We start from the raw sequence: 17,540 nt of genomic DNA, 5'->3' as shown, positions 1-17,540 counted from the left end.
GTCACGATCAAATAAACAAATACAAATAAACAATTGATTTTGATATTAATAATCCCTAAAAGTACATGCGGGACTTAAAGTGTTACTAAAATCATACCAAAATGCAAATTTTCTGCTAATAAATATAAAACTTCATAATATAAATCCTGAGACTGAAAGGTACCTTGGTTAGTATTTCCTGACAATCAGTCCCGACATGATAATGCTGTTTAAAATTTCTAATAATTGCATCTGGGACTTATTTTTACACAATACGACAAAAAACTCCATTACCTGGAACTCCTCCAATTTACCTCTCAGGGAAAGCTAATGTGATTCAAATGAAGGACTGGGGGCATGAGAGAAAGGCTGACATTGTACGTTGTTGCTCTGATTCACATACTGTACCCACAGGCGGCAAGACCTCAAAGCCTGTCTTTAGACTTGTGTCTCACCCTTTGCTTTCTTGTGGGAGGATTCCTGCAGTCCATTCCCACAGCCTCCATGAGAGGGTCCAGTCAGGATAAATAGCTCTACCTCCCACCCTGTGCCAGGGAACAACTTTTATGGGACTGTTCTCCATTATCATAAATATCTTCTCCGCATGTGACAGAAAAGCAGGTCACAGTGTCCCAGCAGAAAATTTGCCACCACTTCTAATAGATCGGGCAGTTAAAGTGGGAGAATCTTACTCCCACTTTCATGTGAGTAGGTTGTGATTGTCCATAACAACTGAGTAGAAACAAGGAAATTTTTGACAGCTCCCACATACAAAATATTTACAGTTTTGAAAAAACTATTTGTGTAGCAAAAGAGGAAACACATTGTCCCAAAAAGACTGTGACTGTGGTTGGAATTTCCTGGTTCACCAGTTGACAGAGAGCATCAGAGATCTGGAAGGAAAAATAGGCATCCAATCCAACATTGTTTGGGAAGTGTGAAGTCTGCTGACCTCAGTTTGAACCAGGAGATTTTAGCGGTAACCGGTCACATTCTCGCTCTTTCACCATCGGTGACCATGGATACAGTCGTCTTTTGTCTGAAAGTGTCCATCACCGACTTCAAAGACAGTTCGGCTTTCCAACTGACCACTTGACCCTCCGATGCCCCGTTCATGGAGAGCTGCAACAGGAAATGAACTAAAGCTCACTATTATCATGATCACCTCAGAGACAGGCTTCACAACAGAGAATTTTAGAAGGATGCGACAGCCGCTAAGAAATTGATACAAGGATGGTGGTCTTTGAGATTCAATTAGCACAGACTTTGAATGGCATGGCGGCGTCTTTAAAGAATTTGGATTTTTGCATAATAATTTCCTGCTTCTGAAAAGGGCAGCAGCGATAAGAATGAATAACGAGGGGTCTCAAGAGCTCTGATCAAAATGTCACCTCTGGCATTGATGCAGCACTGTGCATGCTTTGATTAGTGATGAATGCAAATCTTCTCTTTCTGATGCCTTCTTAACCTTCTGTGGCCTTCCTGCATTCTGAATGTAATTAGACAAGAAGCAATTAGCATATTTCCTAGCAGAAAGGAACTGGGTTTCATTTTAAATTTTGAAGCTCCAAACCTAATGCTAAAATTGCTTGTTCAGTTGTTAAAGAAAACCATTGTCAAACTGGAATAAGTATGTTTTGTCAATGCCACATTACAGCTATTAGCTCTGAAATGTTTCCACAGGACTGATGTTTTATTTTCTTCTTGCCAAAGCAAACAGTGTGCAACTTGTTTTTACTGCATGCAAACCATCTTTTTCATTTTAACCTAAAATCTGTAATGCACTGAAAAATAAAATATGACACAAAACTCCCTCTGGGATATAATTCTTTTTTGCTGTCACTTCATTGTTACCAGTCAGTTTTAAATGTGTACCAGAAATTCAAACTTTACATTTATTTCAGTTTCTATATCCTATCTAAGGGATGTGATTTTCTGCAGTATCACGTTGAGATTTCTCCCTCTCTGCAGTCGTCGTCTGATAAATTCGACAGCAAACAGAAACCTCTGTTGCCGCCATATCTCAGTGCTTTTTTTAAACACCACGAGGCTCGTTTGAACAGCAAGTTTTCTTAAGAAAACAAACAAAAAAAAAGTGGCAGAAAAAAAAAACACCATATGTGCTAAACACCTTTTTATATCTTAAGAAAAATACCCTGGGATCTGGTAAATTATGCATAGCATTCCCTGCCAGTTCTATAATTACTGTTAAAGCATTTATACAAAGATACATTCCAAAACAAGCCCCCTCGGTGGCAGCTGAACTAAATAAAGTAAACCCAAAGTTGAGCCAGTTTTTTTTCTATTTTTTCTTCGTTTTTTGCTCCTGCTGTTATTTGTTTGTGAATTTCAACTAAGAAGAGTGCTGAATATATAAAACCCTTTTATAGAGTCTCAGAAACAGTATATGCACTTTTGAGAGCAGCTGAGAGAGCCGCTGTTTTTGTACTTGCTGAGTGGATAAACTGAGTGGATTCATGTGGATGAGTTCTACCACAATAATGACTCCTTCTCAGAGACAAACAGTTCTGTTCTTATTTAAGTCCCCAAAGGAAAGATACCCCTCATAAAAGTTCATCTCTGTTTTTCATATTGTTGTCTCTTTTTTTTCCCCAAGCAAACCTTTTCCTTATAAAGTAGTTAAAATGCATCCCCAGGGTTGCTGCTATAACTAGTCAGTGGGAAAAAAAAGAAAAAAAGAATCAGGTGCTGCTCATGTGATAAGTGGCTTATGTCCTGAAAGGCTATAAGTCCTGAAAGGCGATACTATTTTTCTACTGCACGTGATCAAATTTACAATTTGTTGTAATTAATTATGTAGTTATGTACAACTTCTAACTGCTTTCAGTGCAATTACTGGTTCTGCAGTTATAAGTGCATGTGGAAAAAGAACAACAGCATAGAGAGCTAAGAGAAAAATTGTATCGACTGCTGCTGAATGTATTGCTTTATGTGGAAAAACAGATCACTCTTCTATAATGAACAATCACACCGATAAATTATGAAGAGACCATGAATGAACACCTGAGATTTGATCTTTTACACATGTCCTACAATTACTTTGAGAATGTGTTTGCAGGCCTCTCTGGTCATTTCTGGGGTCTTAAAAAACATATTTCCTTTTGAGTAATAAGTTTGTTATCAAACAGAATCTTTATAGTCAATGTTTATTAAATTAAAGTGTGGAGCACCAAAACATAACCTACAACTATGAGAGACACATTATGCTCATAAATGACCCAGAGAAATTCAATTACCAATATTTTTATGAGCAAAATAACTTAGAAGTCTAGCGGAAATCAAAGATTGCATTAAATTAATATGTAGCAACACTGGAAATTTCTTTCCTCCACTTGGCTTTTAATAATGAATCAGATTTCTTTTTGTTTATCTGGAAAGTTCTCCAGCATGAATCAGTGTTCAAGCAGAGTGAGTTCCCTTAATTCAGAAAGACTCAATCCTTAGTTTTACAGAGAATAAACCTAATGAGAACATGTCAGAGCCTGTGTGTCCACATTAATGGACTCATTCTGGTCTCATTCAGACAGTATATTGGGATCAGTCAACACAATACTGTAAGAAGATAAAGGGATGGTTCTCTGATGGATTTGGCCAACAGACCCAGCAAATCACTGGCTGTGGCCCAAACACCGCCCCATTTGCATTCCTCAAGGGCAAGCTGTCCAATATTATCTCTTCTCACTCCAGCAGAGGCCTCAGAAGCCACAAAGGACTTGCTGTGTAGGCTTCTTCCCACATCACATACACTGAAGAGCAAAGGCTGACTTCAGAAGTGTCTAATTATGTAGACCTGTCAGCAAGAGATGCACCTGCAGGCACAGGTGTTTATGTCCTTGCATGCAGTGATCTTTGTTAAAGGCATCTTCACAGGCCCTCGCAGCAGTACACATTTTTAATGATACAGCACAGCGTTCACAGGCAATTTTACCAAAATTTTGAAATTAGGGTGCATAAATGGTCACATTTTTTATTTTTTTGAACATAAACCACAAACAGAATAGTGGGTCTTGCCAGCACATGCACACAGAGATCCAAAAGATAGCTTAGTTTGTATAAATTTACAATGCTGCTCCATTGACTGATGCTGAAAGTAGTGCAGGTGTGAAATCCCACATCTGGGTGTGTGGGGGATCCAGGTTCAGCTGCTGTGGTGGGAGGAGACAGGGACTATGGTGTAACATTCTGCATGGAGGATTAGGCTTGTCTGAGAGAAGATAAGACTTTGCAGCATCAATGCTGTGTTAAATGTATCTGTCAGAGCCAGAAGAGGAGCAACAGCAAAGCACAGACATTGCCAACATTCCTGGGGATCAGACACTGCTACAGACTTCCAGCTTTTTCATAAGATTTAAGGAAAAGTTTGTATGAAAAGCTTGGTGTATTCTTAACTAACATCAAAACATGATGGACCTCTATTTTGGGTTTATGTGAAATGATAAATTATATATATATATATATATATATATATATATATATATATATATATATATATATATATATACTTGTTTTTACTTTTTCACTAAAATTATAAAGGAATTACAAAGGAATAGTGACTATTGCTGTCACTTTAACAGACAGCAGGAGTAAATACTGACTTTGACATAAGGATTTATTTACTTTTGTTCTTATTCCTAGAGAAGACATAATGAGAAGATATATTCATTTTAGTCTCTCATCAACAAACTATTCTTATACGTTTGCTGCAATTGAGCGTCAGTAGCTATACAATGGAAAACAGGGCTTGTTATTAGGTATTTCCCTTACTTTGTGCAACCTTTTTATTAATTTTCAAAGTTTTAAGTTTAAGGTAAAAGTAGAAATGCATAAAATCCTTTATCCAGTAATGATTTTCTACATAGATAACAGCACAACAAAGTGACAAATTTATAGTTCTGCTGTGCTGTTTACAATATGTTGTCAGTAAGACGGTCCTTGGAATACATGAAAAGTTTGGTAATTGGAAATACATCCTGGCATTACTACTAAAAAACACTATGTATAATATAGCCTACTGTCCTTAAAAAATGAGTAAATGTTGTTTTTAGTTGTCATTACGAAGATAACTGCATAAGTTGCTGAGTGGAAACAGTTAATGAAACTATAGGGACATCTAGTGGTGGGAATCAAAAGCCCTGCAACATTTTTACCCAGCTTTTCTAAAATCCATGTTGTCAAACAAACACTCAATTCATCACAGGGAGCCAGTATCACTAATCTGCAACTGGCTTCAGCCTTGCACATGCTGCAGCTGATGCACTGTTTGGAGGGCATTGTGTCTGTATAAAATGACAAGATCCTCTCCACACTTGAGCTAACATGCAGTTCATAACCCATCTGTTTTCACCAGGTTTCTCATTTAGAACGTATCGACTGCCAGTCAGTAAACCACAAGCTTTTGTGTCTTGCAGCTATGAGAAATCCTTGTCTAATCCAGTGTCACAGCAGTCCCTTTGAGTGGTATGGACACTAAGGTGAGTGTGTCCTGCGGCTCTGTATTCTCACAGTGGACATAATGAACACCACTGTTTTCTCGTAGTTTTATGTCGTTCTTCTGCAGAGTTGCTGCTGTGTTGCAGGACGTGTTTGATCTCCGGCTAGTCGCGGCAGTCGGGAAGCGAAATATTAAAAGGTCAAGGATTGCCAGAGACACAGGACTGAGAGGAGGAGTGTGGTGAAGAAAGGTGAGAGATTGACAGAGAGGATGAATGGACAAAAAGGTCAAAATCAGCCTGTGGATTTTATTTTTTTTCACACTACGATCGTGTGCTGGGTTGCATCATGTGCCAATGTTGCACCCTTTTCCTAAGGCTGCTATAATTTCAATAAATAATACATACAGTTTTTATGAGAATGAAGAAACCAGGATGAAATTTAAATACAGTCTTTATTGGGTCAGGGACATTTTCTAAAGTTATTATCTAATAAACAGCAACACAGGCATTTACAATTCAATGACAAATGATTCACTTTAACAATAACAATTTCAAAGTTTTTTTCCACTTTAGACAGTTTTTACTAGCTTTGATCTCTGAAATATGAAGAAAAATCATCAAAATTAAGGAAATCATTATATGGGGAGAAATTTAACTATTGTTGCAATTTGTGCATGTCTAAAACATGCTTTTTTAAACTTATGTTTTGCCCCTTTTTTATGTTGGTCACAAAAACACAACTAGTTTACTGTGACTGAATATTAACAAATTATTATTATTATTATTATTATTATTATTATTATTATTATTATTATTATTATTATTATTATTATTCCAAAGAGAGGATCCTGAATTTAAAACTACTCCCCTTAATACTGTCTTTATAAAGATATAAATGGCTACTATATCATGACCCTAATCTAAATTTTAATGTCTGTTTATACTCAAAATGAGGTTGCATTGTTCTTTGTAAACATTTGTAGGTAATAAATTAAAGTTTTTGAGGACGAATGCCAATCAAACACTGTTAGCTATTCAACTATTACCTTAATAAGCTGCGCTTGTCTTCTAGGGGGTAACTAAATGCCACATCTCAAAAATAAACTAAACAAACATAAATGCAAGTGCTGTTCAGACATACTGAATGACTCCCTGCACCTGTAAGAAAGCAGGCTTCCTGAACACCTGAACAAACCCTGTAATGCAAAACATGTTTGTATTTTAATGTTTTCTTTTCTGTTATTTTTTTCTGAGTGCTTTATTCTCACAACTTCACGTTTACAGCAAAGCACTACACAAGCAGCTACTAAAAAGTTACGTCATTGTCAAAATGCTGTCGGTGTGAGGATTTTGGTGCCGAGTACCTGCTACACTTTCTTTACTTCAACTTAGAGACTGATTTGAAATTGTGAAAAAAATATCAATATCATATGTTTCAGAAACCCCCAAAAGCCTAAATGGGCAAAAGCTCTTATTTGTTCTTAGCTAGCACTCCTGTAGAAGACTTTGAAAAATCCTAAAATAAAGTTGTGTTCAGATGTGGTAATGTGGCAATAAAAATGTCAAAACTTTTACTTCGAATGTGTTTACTCAGTGGGAAAAACAATTGTATCTTTGTTTATTATTATTATTTTTTTTTTTTTTGAATATGTGTAGGTTTACTTTCGGAAAGCTTTTATGGTTTAGAGTGGAACATTTGTAGGGAAAAAGTGTTTGTGGGTTGAATAGCAGAGTTGAGTAAGTAGGTTTGGCTCATGAATAACTCTGCAAATCCTCTCTGTGTCATAAACCAGACAAAGCATCCAAATATACAGCCAGATATCATGCACAGCTTACAAGATTTATTTCAAACCTCTTCAATAGTTTGGCAAGGCTAAAAAGCCTAATTTTTCCAATGAGGGATGTACTATCCCAGATCACAACACTGCCTCAACCAGAAGCTGTTGAAATTGGCTGAGAACATTTGATAAGTTAGTCAAAGGTGCAGCCCACTCAGCTCTCCTGCTCCACCCACAAATACATTTCTTTACAAATGTGGCACAATTTAAGTCTGACTAAACAGGTTTTCTAGTGCTGAATGTTTTATCACAAAAAGGAAATGCTACATGGAATAATCCTCACCAAGCACAAAAGTTCTTACATTAAAGGTGAAATTAATATGAGAAGAGATTTACTTTTTAACAATTTTTAACATACTAAAATGTACTAAAGGTACCAGCAAATTTGCCCATTTGTGCATTTAAAAAAAAATCCATAATACCTTTAATAAAGTAAACATATGTATTGAGAAATTTTTGACCAAGCTAGGATTAATCTAATCAATATTTACTTAACTATTTGTCAACTTGCAATAGCAACACTGAGATATTTTGTGCTTTTTGAAGCCTGTTTAATACTCCTTATTTTGCATAACCATGTAATATGAATGTCCTTTTCACAAGGTAAGGTGGTTGGATTCCAGGTCAAAGTGTGACCCTCATCTTTTTTGCAGCAGCATTAAGGTTCCAGTCTTCCAGCTCCACTAAAAGAGTGTTTGGAGCTCAAGCTTAATTCTGCTTGTCAGGCCAGAGAGAGCTGCTGCAGAGGGTAGGACTTTCTTTTCCCCTCAAGTGCAATTATACCACTGCACGTGTCATTATCCTCACTTCTCTTCACCTTGAGAGAGAAAATGTCAAACCATGGAACAGATTCATATTTAAAACATAAACGAAGGCCTTCATGGATTAAAAGCTTTCATATCCCAGGCACTGTGACGCCTGAAGTCGTTTTCTGGTGGATTCTGAACACTACATGTGCGAATCCAAACCAATTAGCCTGGTTTTCCTTTAAGAATGAGACGCTGGCATTTCTGAAACGAGGATGCAGTATTTTTGCCTCCATCAGAATAAAAATGTGAAGGACAAAGAGAGAAAGTGGAGGTCAGTCCTAGAAATGCATTCCTTGAACTCTTTAGAGTCATTTGTTCATTAATTTGTTCAATTCTGAACAAAATATAACATTTTTGAAATGATCTGAACTCACTGGGTCACTTTATATTACTCAGCAAGTATTTTATCAAGTTTTTCATGAATTAGGTGAGCGTTAGGTAAGATATTCTTTATATAAAAGCTTTGAATAAACATAAAACAGCTTTCAGTTAACCTGTTGCTCTTGTGCAAACAGGAAAAAAGAAAGAGGTAGGTGACTAAGTTTTTATAACACTGAAGTCTCTTGTCATTGGTTTCTTTGGTGACTTTTCATGTTAATGCAAGGTGATTAAAAGTTAAATGAAAGCACACAGTGACTTGTGTGCGAGGAAATGTTAGACCTTGTTGCTGCAGACCTCTCACTGGCCCACAAGCTTAAAATTTACGACTACCCAAAATTGTGTTCTTACAATTAATGTCTTATTATGTTTATATTAAGAAGCGTCAAAGAATAAATCATCCAGCACTTTCCACAGTTAATGGCACCCCTTAGTGCTCCTTAATAGCACCAAGCCCCAAAGTAAAATAAAATAAAATAAAATAATCCTACCTTTCAATAACATGAAATGTGGCACAATTTTCTGCATTAAGAAAATTAGTGAAAAGTAAGATTTCATAAAATAATTGGCTACGGGGAAGTTATTTGCAAATTTACAACACAAAAAATTCGGATAAAATATTTAAACAAAGTTTTTAACATCAGAGAATATCTAAGTATTTTCTTGTAAATATGTGAAATTGATCTCACAAAGTTTTTTGTAGAAATTTACTCCTCTGTGGCATTATATTACTCCTTTTATTTGTAATTTCTACTCCACTGTAAAAATAATTGTACTTCAATTATTATTTACTGTTTTAAGGTGGATTTGCATGTCAAGCAACATCTTGCTTTCCTGTGGTTTAACAAAGGATGTGACATAAATTTGCTTCTTCTTACCACAACTTTTAGTGAGAAAAACAAGAAAATTGGCATGCAGGTTGGACAGATGTGTGGAGATTTTAGTCGTAAAGGAAATAGATTACTCAGTCTAAGCTTTCCCATATCTTTAGACAGAGTAATAGTTAAATCAAATCAAACTCCCTACAGATTAACACATCCTTTCCATAGGTGCCATTAATTATGATGGATGCTATAGCAGGTGAACACCCTAAATAAGCTTCCATCCAATTGCACTCACATTACCTGTGAAGAACCCCCATCAAAACACGTCTGTATTCAATAAACATATCTGAGGTATAGATTTAGACTTAAGACTGAGAGCTATATGTTGGCTACTTTCACAAAATATTTTTTTAAATGTTAAATCTATCATATCAAATATTATACAACAAACATAACAATTACTTCATTACAAAAAATATAGACTAGTAACATTCAGTATCAACTATCCATTGACTTCTAAAATATAGTTAAACTGAGACAGCATAGAGTTGCACAGTGACTGGAGGTTCATTTTCCAGTAAGAAAACATCCTCATGTTCTTTTCATTTTGGTATAATTACCGAGCAAACAATACATTGGAAAAGAAAGGGTAAATATTGTAAACATTGTTACAAGTACAAAAGCACGTGTCGCAAGATGTGATCAGAAAACATGAATACAACCAATACTAACAGCTCTTAGTCCTCCTCCATCGACTTCTCAATCTCCTTCAGCCTGCGAACGAACTCCTGAGCCTCCCTGTCTCCCGTGCGAGCGTCCAACATCCTCATGATTGGCTTTTCTGAGGGAGAAAGAGCAAACATACCTCTTATATTCTTAGAATTACATCAGAAGGCAAACAGACCGAAACTTCCTCAACTACAGCATTTGTACCACTGGGTTTGCTGCGGGACAAGTGCAGAATGACGGGCTGGACATTCTTTCCGGCAGCTGAGGCATTGGGTCTCCCCGGCCAGCAGAAGTCGCTGAGTGGAGCGACGGCTTCTCCAGCAAAGTCGTTGGTCGACAGCCAGTCATAGTCCATCACAGTGAAAGTCAAACAGGCGTACCTGTGCCTGTACTGTTCAGGACTGACATGACTGGAAGACAATAGAGTCAAAGAACCAATCAAATGAGCAACAGAGTGTACACCGCCATGTACATGCACACACACACACACACACACACACCCACACACACACACACACACACACACCCACACACACACACACACACACACACACACACACACACACACACACACACACACACACGCACACACCCGCACACACACACACACAAACACACACAAACACACCCACACAGACCCACACACACACACACACACACCACACAGACCCACACACACACACACACATACACAGACCGACCCACACACACACACACACACACACACGCACACACCCACACACACACTGTCTTTTCCATATTTTGCCATGTGACCACAAACTTCAGTCTGCTTTACCAGAATTTTATGTGATGGACCAACACAGGTCAGAGAAAAATTGAGGAATGTAAGAACAATTAATAATGGCTTTCAATTCTTTTTGTTTTTTTTATTTTGGTGTGAATAGATGTATTTCCCCGCTCCTCCAACTGTTACTCTGATTCATCTAAAAACAATTTGTGTGACCAAATGTCTTGTTTGTCAAATGTTACCTAATTAGTAAACAGAGCCCATCTGTGTGTAATTTAATCTCATTGTAAATCTACAGACCCATTCAATAAATTAGAGTATTACTGAAAAGCCCATTTATTTTAGGAACTTTATCACTAAGTGAAAGAGTGTATAGATTAATTACACACAGATGGATAGTTGAAAGCCTCTATTTCTGTTAATTGTAATGATTTTCTACTCACAGACAATGAGAGCATGACATTTAAGATTAGACTACTACATTTAAGGCCATTAAAATAGTTTTTTATTGGCCTTAAAAAACTGTTTAAAAATGTGTCTTTTTGCTGGTGTTGGTGTCTTCCTGCCCCTCCACCTCCACCCTCTTTGTTTTTGTCCCGTCTGTCTCCCAATAATGTTGTTTATTTTCTGTTCAATCAATCAGCTGAACCTGGTATGGCCTGAAGTGCTGTCACTAATGTAATAACTTTAATGCACAACTCACGCTTCAGGTTTTTATTTATACAAAAAAAGGAAGAGAAAATTAAAATTATGTAATATTTCCTTTCACTTCATACTGTAACTGTCAGTAAGATTGTGTTGGCTTGCTAAATGAAAGACAGATAAAATAGTCCGAAGTTAGTGATAATAATATAATATATGCGGAGAAGAAACTAAGGCATTTCACTCACAAATAAAACAGTTCATCGAATACTGGATGCAGCGTCTTTAGCTTCACTTGAGTGCGTTGACTCTTGGCTGCTGGAAAGAGGTGATGAGGACAAAGCTCCACAATCACAAATGGATCACTAAGACCTGAAGGAGATGACAAAAGTATTACAAGATGTTCTGCAAAGCTTATGTCTGTCAAAAAACATTTGTTTTTACTTTTACCATTAGCATCCAATGCGATAATGTCTGCAGCGTGCAAAATCTCCACTGTGAGTCTCTGCTCTGGAGGATCGTAGTAGCATTTCACACTGATTCGACCATAAGGCGTATGCTTGAGTGTTTTCTGTGACATGTTACATCACAAGCAAAGTCAAAAACATATTTCTTAAGTGTTTACCTAGCAGTAAAACATCCACTAACAAGAATAATAATTTTCTTATTCTAAAAATATTCTAAATTTCTCACAGTGTCTCGTAATATTTGATTGCATGTTGCTTTTAGGGGCTTAAGAAAAGGCCAGACTTTCAATCAGGGGTGAAGCAATAGAGCTCAGGGTATTCAATCAATATCTCTCCATCCACTTAAATGAAATTGTCTGTCCGGTAACTTAAAACACACCTGGAGGGAAATCTTCTCCAGGTAGTACTGCTCAATCAGATCAAAGGAGGAACATTTGTTAAGCCTGAGCTCTTCATCCAAGACCTAAACAATGAAGGTGATCAGTTAGGGAAACATATAAAAGAGCCAAATTTAATTTACCGTGCACATGAAACTCGGCTGGCAGAATTGCATGACTACATACCTTGTAGTCTCCACTTTTCATGTCTTCCAAGGCCAGACCGTCACCCTTAACATGGAAGAACTGCAACAGGGTCTAAAACATTTAAATGATGACAGAAATAGAACAAGCATGCTATGAGTCATTATACACACCTCTCCAATAGGAATAGGCTAAAGTCTCAGCTCTGAGAAGATGCCTGTTGTTCACACTAACATTATGAAACCTTGGGCAGGCAAATGTGATATTTGTGGAGGAAGGTGTGGAGGGACAGTGCGAGCGGCTACTGCATCCTAACTTAGCCCACGTCTATGGAAGACCTAAGCGTCTCATGGAAATGTGTGACGTCCCCTGCCAGGTCGTTGACTTTGTTGAATAAATAACATTTTCTACATTGTCATTCATAAGGGAGCTCATGTTGCCACATAGCTGCTATCTGAAGACTTCATGAATATCTGACATATGCTAATTAGAGCATTACAGCCGGCAGAAAGCTAGAAAGGGACGGGAGCAAACATTTACTAATGGAAAAGAAAGTGGGTCAACAAAGCTATGACACTGACCTCAACTGTGTACTGGAAGCGGTTGTAGAACTCCACCTGAACACCCCTGTTTTCTGTGACCGCGTCCAGGATCATTCGCAGGAGAAGCTCCCACATGCTCTGCAGAACTCTGTGAGGCAACAAGCACGAACAATGCTCTCAAACATAATGCCCACAGGCCACAAAAACATGTAGTCATTTTGCCAAACTCATACTTCTGGAAGAAAACAGCAACATATTAAATGGTGAACTAAAATAATCACTTAATCATAATCAAAAGCTGCTTGGTTGTTTTAGCCAAATCTAGATAATTGCCCAATCATTTAACACAGAGCCAAGGTCTTTCCTGAAAAAGATGCCATCTTTGGTAGCAGCCTGTGTCACTCTAAAATGAGTAAATATTTTTCAGCCTTAGTGGTTTTTCCATGTAAGCAAAAGTTACTAAACACCATGTGCATTAATGGACCCTCATGCAGTCATGCATCCTGGCATTGCAGAGTCCTCATATCAAAAGCAGATGGTGTTTCCTCTTTTAAAGATGGAGGAAGTGCTGTCCATCATTTCCTAGATAATCGACTTGGAAAGGTTAGAAGTTTACAGGACAGATTTCATATGTAGCTCCTGCCTGCCAGCTTTGCTCGAGGTTTTAATCAGCCAAACATGTTGGCTGATTTTTACATGAGTGGGAAACATGCAGGAGATCTATTGGTTTACTTCTGGCTAAACTGTCTGATCAGATCAGATCAAATTTTATTTGTAGTACACATATGAAAATAATTCTACAGAAATATCACCATTAAATGATATAAGTATTGTCACTTAACAATATTGTAGATTGTAATTATGCGAAACACTTATTTCACTTATTTCTATATAGTTAAAAATATTCAATGTTTCAAGTAAAAGTATTCCTACCCTTGGACTGTTCCACATTATGTCATAATATAGCTGCTACTTTCAAATTTATGCTAGATCCACATTTTTTTGCAATTTCATCTTCAAGATTTTAAAGGTACAGTGCTGAAAAGTATCCACAGTGCTTCACTTTTTTCACACTTTGTGATGTTACAGTCTTATTCCAACTTGTACTGAATTAATCTCTTTTGAAAATTCCACACACAAATACCCCATTTTCACAGTAAAGAAAAAATATTTTGCAAACGTATTTTACTGTCATTTCTTTTTTACCTGGTAAGATTTTCCTTAACAAGGTTTGCTGTCAGGATGACCATCGTGTCTTGAAGGTACTTCATGAGGGGGCAAACAGCCTGGGAGAAATCCACATGTCACAAATATACAGTAATGACAAAACTGACACAGGAATGAAAATGTCAGCTCGTTGTTGCTACATACGTCGTCATTGTTGATGGAGTCCGGAGACAAGCTGATGTGCTGAATGTACCGCCGCAGTTCAGGCAGCATCTGCACCACACATAATGCTCAGTTATAGAAGAGCATGCTAGTGTCTATGACCATCTACTGATCAACAAATCTATGATAGCTTGAGTACATGTTTGACCCCCCAAAACAACCAAAGATATATATATATATATATATATATATATATATATATATATATATATATATATATATAAACTTTATATCCTTTTGCTTTCTTTCTGTATTCATTAATGTATTTTATCATTGATCTGGGTTGAAAAATAGGATGACACACTAATGTGGAAATTCTGTGGGAATATTTTTATAATTATTAGGTCTTAGCTATGCAACTCTGAAATTTTTAATACTTATATTCTATCATTTAAAAAATAGACAAAATGCCAGAATAAGAAATATTTTAGTCAGTAACATCAAAATAGTTACCTACCTACAAGCGTATATAGAAAAAGGCTTATTTAAGAGCAAAGCTAATAATTACAGCTAAACAGGTATGTTTTATTGTTATTTTTTTATGTAATTGAAGTTCAATATTTGCAAAGTCTGGACAAACTAATCTGTGGCACAAAACAAAAATAATAATTTTCTGTGCTGGTGGATAGTGCAGAAAACATATTGTTTTGCAATTTATCTGATGGTTATAATTAGCATTGAAGATTTAACATACATACTGAGGTTCTTAATGTTTTCACCTTGTCGGTGAGCACTGTGATGAGGCGCTTGGCTTCTCTTTGCAGGTCCAGGTCCATGTTGAACAGCTGCCCGTTGAGGGCTTTGTAGACCTGCTCTTTCCCCTCCGCTCCACACGACTCCTCCATGGCCCGCTCCACGCCAGGCCAGTCCAGGTCTCGAGGCAGGTGAGCCAGGAAAACACGCACATGCTCCACGTTGTTCAGGCCGATGCAGATCTAGCCAAAAGCCAAGAGGAGCAAAAGAGGAGAAAGAGAAGGGTGGTGGAGGAGATAAAAAAGAAGGAAAAGAAGCAGAGCTACCAAGAAGTAGAAAGATGGCTTATGAGTATAAACAAGTCATGACAGCAAGACACATCTGCTTTATTTCTGTGTCGACATTTGTACTCTCCTGCTGTGCTTTTGTGTTTATAAGCAGGAACTCTGATCGTTTTTACTTCATCGTGTGTCACCCCCTGCTCTGTCTTGCTACAGGCGGTACCTGCACTGTGAAATTCTTGTGGTCTCGGGCCAGCTGGTTCCTCTCAATCTTGCGCGTCATCATCTCCGAGTAGCAAACAGCTTCATTGCAGAAGTTCTGCGGGAGATGAAGGTAGGACCATTTATACAACTTGATAACTTCATATGGACCGCATGCTATACAGATGCTATATTTTGTGATGTGGGAGGAAAAATATGGATGGTGGTCTATTTTATTTTATTTTTTTCCAAATTACCTGCCTGAGTGATTCATTTGTGGAAATATTTGTGGCTGCAATTGTATCCACAAATGTTTTGGAGTTTTCATGTCAGTGTCAAGTCTGTTAGCTTGTTTCCTTCAACAATTGTTCTTGTATTTACAATTAAAACCAGATTTTTAAATACACAGAATGGAAAGACGCATATGTGTTTTTTTGATTTTTCCTCACTGCCTGAAGTTAAATCAGGCCAAACGTCTGATTCTTAGGTGAGATAGAAACCTTTTTTATTTAGGTTAGTTAGAATTAACAAAATTATTTCTATTTTCTAAATGCCAGAAAATGTACAGAAAACAAAAAAATATATTGTTTCAGATTTATGTCCATCCCATCTCACTGCTAACTCTGACCAGTTGTCCAGTCCCTAACAATGAAAAGCATTCCCACAGCATAATGCTGCCACCACCATGTATGCCAAGTAATATCATTTTGGAGTAATTTGCAGTTGTGCAATCTTTTTTTTTGGACAATGGGTTGAACATCTGTCAACGCTTGAGTAATAGTTTTATAACCTGATCTTGCCTTAAACTTCGTTACAACTGTATCCCTTCATTGTCAGATATGTTCCTTGGTGTTATGATGCAGTTTGTTCACTTATGTTCCTTAAACCTTTGAGTCCTTCACAGAACAGCTACATTTATAATGAGACTAGATTTAACTAGATGTCTACAAAAGGTCATTTGTCGCACTGGATTTTATCCAATTTTTATGCCATACTTTGATAATTTTATTTGTAAGAAAATCTGAAAACCATATTTTGTTTCACTTCACATACATGTCCCCGAGTGTTGGTTTATCACATACAATCTGAAAGTTTGTAATATTTAAAATTTGTGGTTTCAGTGTGACAAAATGTGCAAAAATTAAAGGGACGCTAGTACTTTTGCAAGGCATTGAAAGTGTCTTTCTTCAATTCAACTGGTAAAATCTTCCTTTAACCCTTGCACGTCTCATAGGAGTCATCTCTTTATGACTGCAGGATATGAGTATGCATGTGTTGCAATGCTAAAAGTGGCACTCACGTCTGTCAGACGAGTGACAAAGATGAAGGCCCCCGCAGAGTCTGGCCAGGACAGCTGGAGCCAGATCTTGCGTACCTGGCTGAAGCAAGCTGTCACTTCCACTGCTGAGCAACTGTGTTTGGCTTGTTGCACAGGCTGAAGCTGTTCACAAAACACATGCTTTTTAATCATCACACTGGCAGAACATGAATTTATTCACAAAAACATGAACACTAAGATTTTGTCAGGAGGCTTAACATACGACTTTTCACAGCATTTATGAACACACATTATGTTTCAGTGAACCTGTTTCAATTTCATCTATTTGTTCACATTTACATCATATTAAAGTAACTGTAATAACAAATCAAATGTGTGTTCTCAGTCTACGCAACTAAAATGTAATTGTGTGGTCGAAAACAGGGAAAATAATATTTAACTTAATTCAATAATTATATGGGTTAGGTTTTAGGTCATTAACCAGAATGAATGTCTGGTCCTAGGTGTAGTGCCTGTCATCACAGATCAACTCCAATTATTTTAATTACAAAAATAATTGTGTTTGAAGAGCAGAAGCGTCCCACCTGATCTGTTTCCACAGCTTTGCGGATTCTGTCACAGGATCTGTCATGAACAATCTGCAGGAACTTATGAATTGATGACTTGAACCAGTTATGAAAGCCAGTCAGGGCCAACATTTTGGCATCTCTATTTGAGCAAAGCAGAAGTCTTTATGAATAAAAGGGAGGCAAATCAAATGATGAGGC

The 17,540-nt window shown here is 37.2% G+C and overlaps 1 protein-coding gene across 1 annotated transcript in view; it reads right to left on the bottom strand.

Moving 5' to 3' along the window:
• Positions 1-5,865: 5,865 nt before the first annotated feature.
• The window catches only part of baiap3 (BAI1 associated protein 3), a 39,920-nt gene continuing 28,245 nt past the window's right edge, over positions 5,866-17,540 (bottom strand). The window contains exons 22-34 of the mRNA XM_055021586.1: positions 17,358-17,481; positions 16,795-16,935; positions 15,517-15,612; positions 15,039-15,254; positions 14,302-14,370; positions 14,137-14,216; positions 12,970-13,078; positions 12,431-12,502; positions 12,247-12,330; positions 11,851-11,971; positions 11,649-11,772; positions 10,215-10,420; positions 5,866-10,122 (exon numbers count right to left, since the gene is read on the bottom strand). Coding sequence (XP_054877561.1) covers positions 10,019-10,122; positions 10,215-10,420; positions 11,649-11,772; positions 11,851-11,971; positions 12,247-12,330; positions 12,431-12,502; positions 12,970-13,078; positions 14,137-14,216; positions 14,302-14,370; positions 15,039-15,254; positions 15,517-15,612; positions 16,795-16,935; positions 17,358-17,481 — 1,546 coding nt within the window. The 3' untranslated portion in view covers positions 5,866-10,018. The remainder of the gene's footprint in view (positions 10,123-10,214; positions 10,421-11,648; positions 11,773-11,850; positions 11,972-12,246; positions 12,331-12,430; positions 12,503-12,969; positions 13,079-14,136; positions 14,217-14,301; positions 14,371-15,038; positions 15,255-15,516; positions 15,613-16,794; positions 16,936-17,357; positions 17,482-17,540) is intronic.

The sequence above is a fragment of the Poeciliopsis prolifica genome, unplaced genomic scaffold (assembly GCF_027474105.1).
Source record: "Poeciliopsis prolifica strain line A6 unplaced genomic scaffold, Auburn_PproV2 SCAFFOLD077, whole genome shotgun sequence".
NCBI classification, from domain to species: domain Eukaryota; kingdom Metazoa; phylum Chordata; class Actinopteri; order Cyprinodontiformes; family Poeciliidae; genus Poeciliopsis; species Poeciliopsis prolifica.
Note: the sequence above shows the minus strand (reverse complement) of the source record. Positions and strands in the feature narration are given on the sequence as shown.